Raw genomic sequence first — 9,184 nt, 5'->3', positions numbered from 1 at the left:
GCGGACCTGGGCAGGCACGCAGACCGAGCCTCCTGCCTCACTGGGGGAAAGCGGGCAGTCCAGAAACGCCGCTGTGGGAAAAGGCGGACACTTCCTGCAGGCCAGGGCACCACCGTTGGCAACATGGGTCGGGCTTTAAGAAGGTCTTTTGGGCAGCAACGTGAAGGCTGGGCTGGTGCCAGAAGAGACTAGATGCGTGGACCCAAGTGTTTGAAATTATTGTGATGTTTAACTCATAAGAGATGAAAATAACAGAATACTATGAAGTCGTAATAGGAGTGCTATCTCAATGTTTTTTTGTTTGTTTTTTTTCCACCAGATTGCAGAAAAGCTGAGGCAGGCCCTCGGCCGCTTCCCGGTTATGTAGAACAGAACGGAACATGAAGAAAACTCCGAAGTGCTTCTTTCTGACTCGGGGCAATGCGATTTAATTTCTCCCCCCTATCCAAAAGAGAAAGAAAGAAAGAAAGAACCAAAAAGAAATATGAGTTGCAAAAAACTGTGTTTAAATGCATCAGTTATATAGTCTTTCTACATCCATTATTTAAACCAATGGAAATTGTCTATATTTTGGGAAAGTACTTAAAATTATCAGAATTTTGAGTGGAAAATTAGAGGTTCCTCCCACTGATGTTTTATATTAAATTGTAATTTATAAGTCACCCACAATTTTCCAGTTCTTGCCCAGTGTCAGATAATTACTAATTGCTTTCTTAAAAATATGAACTATGCCAGAATAAAAAATATATGTTTGTATATTTTTATAATTCCTTTCAAGCCTTTGAGATTCCTGTCTGTTTAGGAAAATCTCCCTGCCTTTCACTGACATATTTATGACTCAAGTGCTTACGTTTTCAGGAGAGGAAGCAAAGAGGCACCCTCATGTGCCTGTCGTTGGGCCTCACAGGCCTCACATGTCCGAGGACGCAGCTTGGCAAAAGCTGATGATCAGGTTCCCCTGCTCCCTCCCTCCACCCCCACCCCACCCCGAAGTCTTCCACGGGGAGCGCTCTCTGTCCTCGCACGTCTTTCCTAAGCATGGCACGCTGTGTGCTAAAAAGAATCAAGTTGGGGACATTTGTTTCAAATGCTCTGTCTCTGTCCCCGGGGATGGAGCGTGCGGACATCAGTGCTCAGGAGAGAGCGCCCTGGGGACAGACAGGCCCCTCCAGAGCCCGCCACCCGTTTTCAGTCTTCCGATTGTAGACTAGTGGGCCACTCGGTATTATCCGAAAAGACGAAACACGGTTTCATGAACCTCTCCCACCCCACCTGGTGGAAGAGCCTAGGGACCCACCAGGGTGGCAGCCTGAATGACATGCGGTAAGCCCCGGAGCCGTCGTGTTTAACTACAGCAGGATGGTCTTCCTGACTGGAACCTAAACTTCAGACAGACCTTTCCTGGTCACTAGCTGTTGGAACTTTCCTGATCACTAGTACTTCAGTTCATGGCGTAAAGCAGAGCGGAATCTGCAGAGCCGCAGCTTTAAGTCTGAACACTCGCAGACACACCGTCCTCCCGCGGACGAGTGTTTCCGCCTTCCTCAGTGGCCTTACTGCGTCATCTTCACTGCTTTTGTTTTTTGGACCTGATAATTATATTATAGAAAATGGGAAGTTTGGGCCAGCACAAATAAAGTGAAGCCAAAAAATAAGTAGAAGAGGAAATCAGATGAGCACGAATATGAGAACGTCTCGTTCTTTAATATCACGGGTTCTTGTTAATGTTTTTTAAGTAATTTTCCCTACTCGATTTTTCTTTTATAAAATCTCATAGAACAGTGTTTATGATACAGCCATTTAATATATGTACAAATTGTAAAGAATATGTATAAATATTTTACACAAATGTAAGAGCATGTAGAAGCCAACATATAATTGTTTTAAAAAACTGTACAGTAAATTCTCAAAGCACTTTTTCAAAACACATTTTGATGTTTCTGTGTGATTTTTTTTTTCCTTTTTTCTTTTTTTTTTTTGATAATTGCTTCCTGTTGCCAGCTACTGAAAACAGTCCCCTTGGTGCCATAGCACAGGTTGGGAGAGAAGGCAGGATAGCTGAGTGGGGACCGTGGGCGTTGTGGCCACTTCTTCCTATAACCTTCCTGAGCTTCCGGGGCCTGCTTGGGCTGGGTCACACACGTACCGTCCCATCCGATGATGGAGCACTGCCCTGCACGCCCAGCTGCGTGGCTCGGGTCAGGTAACGCCCATCATGACGGACAGCTCAGGTCGCACTTGGTGACTGGTGGTTAAGCATCAGTCTCTGCTGAGGCCCAGCAGCATCTGTCCCTGGGTCCTGAAGGCCTGCTCTGAGGTTTCCCAACGCGGCCTGCCAAAGGCTCCACCTGGCATCCTGGTCTGCCGCCGCCTCACGCACATTGGAGCTGCGGTCAGCAGGGGGCAGCACGCACGGCAGCCCGGGCTTGTTGCTCCTTACGGCCCAGCAAACCATCGCACCCAGTGTCTGCCTCTCAGATGTTCCGCTCTAACTCGTCTGAGGAAGGGGCCGGGAAGATGAACGAAGTCTAAGATGACATGGGAAGCCTCACAGCCGGCTGTGAGCCGGGGAAAGTAAAGCGACTCTGGAAGACGGGGGCCGTTACCCACTGGGTGTCGCTCTTTGGAATACTGTCCTCCGAGTGGCAGAACTTCAGTGACCTAGTGTATATGTCATTCTCTCCGGGTTCCAACACACCATGTAGTTCTTGTCTGTTGATGTCCTGAGTTGTAATCATTTGTCTCCACTGTTAGATATCGCAGAAGAGCTAGAATTATGGAATGATTAAGGATTTTTACAAATCTTGACGATGTAGAAATAGCGGCTAAGTATTCGGAGAGATTAGCCGAGAGGGTGGCAGAGAAACTCAGGCTAAAACATGGCACTTGGACCAGGCAGCAGGATACGGGCTGTTACGGTCGAGTTTCTCCACTTGTTCTTTGGGGGTATGGTTAGGAGTGATACTTATTGTAAAAGTATATTTTCCTGAGTTTTTAACAAAATGAACTTATAATGCAAAATCATTTACTCCGTTAGAACGATTAGTTCCCCAAGCCATCTGTTCAGTGGACGGTCGTTAGGTTCCCTCTGCACGTACGAACCTCAGTCCGTGCCGTTCAGTCCTCCCCGTGACGGAGGACTCACCAACAGTTCGAGGACGACCTTCCAGTGAAGAAACCGTTGGTCGTGTGAAGAGATGTGAATTGTGAGTTGGAGTTCTGGGCTGCGGTTGCAAGTCTGTCACCTTGAACAAGTCATGTAAGCTCTCCTGACCTCAGTCCCTCATCCACAGAGTACCAGGACGAGAACAGAACAGATGTGTCCTTGAGCTCGTTCCAGCCCTGGGACCCTTACAGGAACAGAAGAGCAGGGCTGGGGCTCAGGCCCATGGACACCTGGTTTCCTTCAGGGGGCACCCCCTCTCTGATACAGCCACTCCTGGCGCTGCGTCCCACGTGACCCCTAGAGGACATAGTCCCAGTGAGTTTAAGGACAGGGCAGGGCGTGCCCCAAAACTTTCTATTTGATCACTCGTCAGCCCTGCCAATTCAGAAGTAGGACCTGGCCCCCATATCCCCCGGCTGCTCGAAAGACATCTCCCCCGGCAGGCCATACAGGTAGCTTAAGAGCACCTGCGATCCAGGGCAAATGGGACACCCCGCTTTTCCTCCATAACCTTGTTGATTGGAAGGTGACCAATAAGCACGAACTGACTCCCTCAGCAGTTTGTGAGGCGAGGTGCGGCTGCCAGCTCTCCTGCAATAATCCTCGTCACTTCACAGTGGGGGAAATGAAGTCCGCGAGTAGCACTGTCTGCTCCAGGCCTTGTAAATTCAAGCACTAGTATTTACGGGTTTCTTTTACCTTCACAAAATGATGAGCCTCTGAAATAGCGAGGGACACCTGTGATCTTTGTCCTTCCCACCGTAGGCGTTAGTTGGGCTACAGGAAGGGAGAACGGTCCTCCGCAAGGTTTTTAAAAGTTAAACCACAAGCCCTTTGGCTTGCGAGATTCTGTCGCCTTCCCCGCTTCCTTCTCAACAGCACGGTCTCAGAAAAATCCCCAAATCATCTAAGAGACTCTGGGCTTATTATTTGAACATTAAATCCATAGCGTGTGATGTCCTGTGGCTGGAAAGTTAACCTAAAGCATGTGACAGACCCAGAGTGAGGCCCAGGGCCTCGTTCAAATCGAGTCTCTGTGCGATTCGATGGCGGCCGGGGGCTGCTCCGCTCCCTCTTCTGGGCCTGGGGGGCACGCTTGCCCACTTCTCACTCCCGGTTTGCCCCATCCAGATTATTTTCCACATTGATGGCTTTCTGATCAGCACCTGTATATCTTTGGTGGTCAGATGTTAGCAGTTTTCTGTTTGGTTTCTTAGTCATCAGATGTAAGTAATTCTTGACTGAAGAAGTAAAAGGGCAGTTAATGGAAAGGTTAGGAATGGGGCGCATCTAGAACCACCTGCAGCATATTAGCTCTGTCCAGGTTACCTCACTCACCGGTTCCTTCCCACACAGGTGAAGGAACCACCTCGGGTTAAATGCAGTTCACTCCTTCATGTAATAAATGTTGGCTTCTGGGATTATCGGTTCATCTGGATCTCAAAGAATGCTATGCCTTAGCCTCAGAGGACGAGGGTCAGCTGAAGGGACAGCGAGCAGGCCATCGAGCAAGAAAAGCAGGCTGGAGACAACTGAAGGCAACACAGCAGGAGCCACAATGACCTGAGCGGGTTCCATCCAGGCTGACAGTCGGCCGTTTTCCGGGAATAACCAGAGCCGTGACTGGGTTTGCATGTTAATGGCTCCCTCTGGCTCCAGACGGGAGAATGGATCATGGCGGACGAGCTTAAGCCCCTTTCTGAAGGCCCTGCCATGTGCCCGTATTATGATGTCCTCACACCCTGGGTGGTGACTATGTGACCAATTTCCAGTCTTGTGTGCGTTTGGGGAATTGTCTGGCCCGTTGGTTTCTGGTGCTTGTGTCACTACCGTCATGTGTCCTCATATAAAGACATGAAGCACTATCCAGCCAAAGTCTTTCTAGGGGACTCTCCTGCAGATCTTCAGAACCAAACTAACTCTCCCCCTTCCCCCTCTTCCCCACCACTCCCCGCCTTCCCTCCCTCCTTCCCCTTCCTGCTCCTCCACCTTCCCCCCCTTTATCCCCTCCCTTCTCTCCTGCGCTTCAAATCCTAGCCACCTTACTCTCCCCGAGCTGATCTGTCTCCTTAACTCAGACCACGAAACTATTTGGTTTTCTGCCTCCGTCTGGGCCTGGAATCTGCACTCACACAGTAATTGGGCCGTCATGGGGCTCCCCTCATTCCTTTCGGTGATCAAAGTCCTGCAGTGCCTGCTGTCGAATGTCTGAAACCATTTTCATATATATTTTCTCTTTATTTAAGGAGAGTAAACTGGCCTGTATCATCACGGCAGGAAGTGGACAGCCTATCAATTTTTTAAATCTAAGGTGGGGGTAGTTTTCACAGAAAACATCTGGGCACACATATTCTTCAAAGTTTAATTTTCAAGTATGTTGCAGCTTTTATCATTTGGTTCTCATTTCCTCTGGGCTCCGCGATGGACTGTGCTTTCCCATCTCCATAAAATTAGTCATCACCATGTGACATTCTTTGGCCAAAGAAAGGAGTTGGAGCAACGCGTGCACCTCCAGGGGGAAGCATGTGATTGCTGGCGCTCGCTCTCCAGCCCTTCCCCTACGGTGACAGTGGAGTCAGTGGTGACATAAAGGAGCTGAAGGGTTCAAGCAGCTTAGAACTGAGCCAACACACTGGGGAGAGACAGCCTGGAGAGCTGCTGGGACCACAGCAGATTATGCATGAGCAAGAAATAAATTCCTGCCACGCTGAGCCACTCAGATCTGGAGTTGGTCCTTATGCAGCTCAAGCTGCACCAGCCTGTCCTGACTGCTGTAGTCCCCCTGGTGGCCGAGCCAGAGTCTGCGTTCACCCAGACCCCGAACAGGTGTCTGAAAATATGCTGCCTTAGTGACGCAGGAGTATTTGAAAATGTACCATTTGGAAAACTATCAACCCACAAGAGGAAGCAAAACGAAACAAAAATTTATAAAAGCAAACCATTTTTGTGAGACTGAAGTCTTTTGTTGATGTGTTGAAATCACTTCCAGATGGATCAATCCATTGCAATTCAGAAGGGTTTATTCCTCCCTTGCCACACGTCTTAACAGAACGGAAAACAAATTAGCATGAATGGTAGGCACGTACCTACACCAGGAGAACCCGCCCTGGTGAGTTAAAAATGTCCTTTGAGGATCCCTCAGTTCTTGATCCCGGTCTTTTGCATGGTGTTAGCTCTGCATTTCCTGGTGCCCTCCACATTTCTTCGTAGTTAAGATTAATTTCCAACCACCCCTAGAGGTACTTTTGTTAGCAGCTTCTTCTAACTTGCTTCTGAAATGGGAATTCTTGGCCTGTGGGCCATGTAGTACTTGGGTGTGTGTATCAATGAATCCCATGTGGTCATAGGCAAGTAATTCATGTGCCTATTTTTACCTTTTTTTTTTTTCCCCTGGGGAAGGTGTATCTTTCATCAGATTTTTAAAGGTATAGGTGACTCATTAAAGGGTCACTCTTAGACGTCAATATCCTCACCTAACCAGACTTTTGTTAACTGCATCCTGTTCTTTTTCTTGTAATTGCTTCTCCTTCTCTCTCCTTTAATAACACATGAGCTAAAGGGATGTCCCGGATGGGGAGACATGAGTCATTGCACAAGTGGATGGGAAGTCATTTCCAGTGAGTCCTCGAAGCTTCCAGCTGATGCCCCAGGCTGGCTGTCTGAGTGACACGGTATTTTAATCCGTGCCATCACTGTGAAAAGCACCCAAGAGCTCTTTATACTCAGAATGGCTGTGCTGAGTGCCGCAGAGCGAAGATCTCTCACCTTTTGGCCAAAGGAAGGAGAAACGGGAAGGGATGAGCCGTGAGGGGAAAGGCAAGCAAGCCCTTCCTCCGAGAGGTGTGTTTCCCTTCAGAGCCGACCGTCCTGTGTGGCTCCGTGTGGGGTTTGACGTTTTTGTATGAAGGGTTTTGGAAAGAACAGGAAAAGTTGTGGCAGAGAATCAAACGAGAAGGCAGAGAAAGTTGTACGTCTCCTCACCACTTCCTGGAGACCTTGGCCCTAACGGGCAGAGAAAGCTTATTCAACTAATTATGAGCAAAGCTTCCGGATGTGAAGAGCACGAAAACACCTGGCTGTCTAGTCCCTATCACTGTCTAGATAGATACGTGCAGGCACCGGTGGTCTGGGCGTGGAAGGCGGGAAGGAGCTCAAGGCTGAAAACAGCTCAGTCACCGGAGACACTCAGCTCACTCCGGGAGACCTAGCTGGAGCCAGGCATGGAGTCATCGCAGATTTTTAAAATCTAATACGTTTGAAAACAAACTATAAGGTATTTTTATAGTGCCAAAGCCATGTCCTCGTTGAGAATCAACGCCTCTTTCAACGAGGGGTCCTTTCGGAAGCTGTAAAGGGACTCAGAAGACGGATACAAGCCAAGTGACCTGGGACAACAGGTCCCTTTTGATTTTTATTGTGCTCGGTAAACTCTGGGACATCCTCTTTCAGTTACCATTTTTGGTACATCTTACCTGGATTTATGTTCGATCTTGAGGTTAAAAGAGTCACAGAGCTGGATCCGCAAAAACGCTGTAATATTTTTTCAGCTGCTGTCAGCTTTTTATTTCACACCCCTTTTCGTCCATACTCCCTGAGAAATATGTCCATGGGGACAGTGACAAGTTGGTCTCATTTCCAGAGCTGTGCTGAACATACTAACGATCTGTGCCTGAGTCAACGGCACATGAGGGAACCTGAATCCGTTAGCTACCTGGTACAAAAATAAGTTCTCCCAGACAGATAAAACACGAAACCAGAGAAGAGCGTACCCAGCAGACAAACACGGGGCGAGGCACTGGGACCGCTGTCTAATAGCAAGTCCTGTTCGGGCTCTGGTGTTCTCGTGAGCAAATCAGAAATCGTTCCTGTCCTTCCCATTCCACCAGGTTCGCCTTCAGAGGAAGTCAATGAAACGTGGGAAATATTAATTGATAACCGTTGCCAAGGCAGCATCGAGTCCTGTGCTCAAAGAACAACAGTGATGACCAGATGCTGGCTGTGAAAAGACAGGGCAGACACTGCCCGCCATCCAGCTCCAAACCCGTTAGTCCCCAACCGCTTTCTCAAGTGTCCGTCTCACATGAAGAGACGGGGAAAGTGGGTGGATGGTGGCCAGGAGGCGCCGCTGTTTCTGCGATGGGTGACGCCAGAGAACGAGAACGGCACTCACTCGCTTTCCTCGCCACCGGGAGAGAAATGTCCGCCCACCCTGCCGGGCGGCCTCGCTTTCCTGGGCTCCTTCAGAGGAAGTAAATGAAACGTGGGAATCTGCCGCCCGCGTGGATTTTAACCTCGTTAATCTCATCCTCCAGTGACTGTGGCTGCTCAGTTTGTGTTACGTTACCGGTACCTTGTGCATCAGCGTTTCGATTCTAGAAATGAAATTTCGATTCTGGGAATGAAAGACAATGGCATGTGTCATCTGCACCGTCGTTTGCCAGGGTCTCCAGGCGGGTGTTCACGCGCCTTGGTTCCCTCACTCGGCAAGGACTCGTGGAATGCCAGGCACTGGGTGTCCAACGGTCACGACGGACAGGTGGCCCCGGCTTCCTGGAGCCAGCAGGACAGCGGGGGCACGCGTGGTGGTGGCGAACATGTACGTGGTGCCGGGCGCTGCTCCATGCCCTTGACTTATCGACGAGCTTCCTTCTCACAGCTTGTCCTCATGAGATGTGAAGAATCTGAGGCACCGAGAAGTTAGGCAAATGGCTGGGGGTCGCCCAGCGTGGAAAGCGGAGCCGGGACTCAGGCCCAGGCCATCAGGTTCTGGAGTCCGGCGTTGATCTGCAAGATTCTGCGTGAAGGTGACCAAGGGAAGCACCGACGTGGGAAGGATTCAGAGGGGAGAGAACAGGGAAATGCGCGTCCCTTTGCAGGGTCCTACGGAGGCTGGGGAAAGAGAGCTGAGAGGGACCTAGCCAGTGGACAATGGCATTTTGAGTTGGGGCTTGACACACAGGCACGGGACCAAGCGAGGGGGGCACGCCTGGACTCGGGGATGAGGACGGAACGGGGGCC

At 49.7% G+C, this 9,184-nt stretch overlaps 1 protein-coding gene and 1 long non-coding RNA gene across 4 annotated transcripts in view; one reads left to right on the top strand and one right to left on the bottom strand.

Moving 5' to 3' along the window:
• Positions 1-1,929, top strand: part of LOC105303005 (sorting nexin-9-like) — a gene marked incomplete at its 5' end in the record, with an annotated part of 26,715 nt that extends 24,786 nt beyond the window's left edge. Inside the window, one exon of the mRNA XM_023521104.1 lies at positions 320-1,929. Coding sequence (XP_023376872.1) covers positions 320-367 — 48 coding nt within the window. The remainder of the gene's footprint in view (positions 1-319) is intronic.
• A 5,770-nt stretch (positions 1,930-7,699) lies between these two features.
• Positions 7,700-9,157, bottom strand: LOC111729946. 3 transcript variants are annotated; one of them, XR_002776483.1, is made up of 3 exons: positions 9,124-9,157; positions 8,767-8,950; positions 7,700-8,538 (listed from the first exon to the last, which is right to left on the bottom strand). It is a non-coding gene; the product is annotated as an uncharacterized LOC111729946 (long non-coding RNA). The 3 variants fall into 3 exon arrangements; XR_002776482.1 differs by having other exon boundaries at positions 7,700-8,558; positions 8,767-9,139; XR_002776481.1 differs by having other exon boundaries at positions 8,767-9,139.
• Between the last annotated feature and the right edge of the window lie 27 nt (positions 9,158-9,184).

This window comes from Pteropus vampyrus, unplaced genomic scaffold (assembly GCF_000151845.1).
Source record: "Pteropus vampyrus isolate Shadow unplaced genomic scaffold, Pvam_2.0 Scaffold292, whole genome shotgun sequence".
In the NCBI taxonomy this organism is placed as follows: Eukaryota; Metazoa; Chordata; class Mammalia; order Chiroptera; family Pteropodidae; genus Pteropus; species Pteropus vampyrus.
The sequence above is the reverse complement of the archived record's forward strand: the minus strand, read 5'-3'. Positions and strand labels throughout refer to the sequence as shown.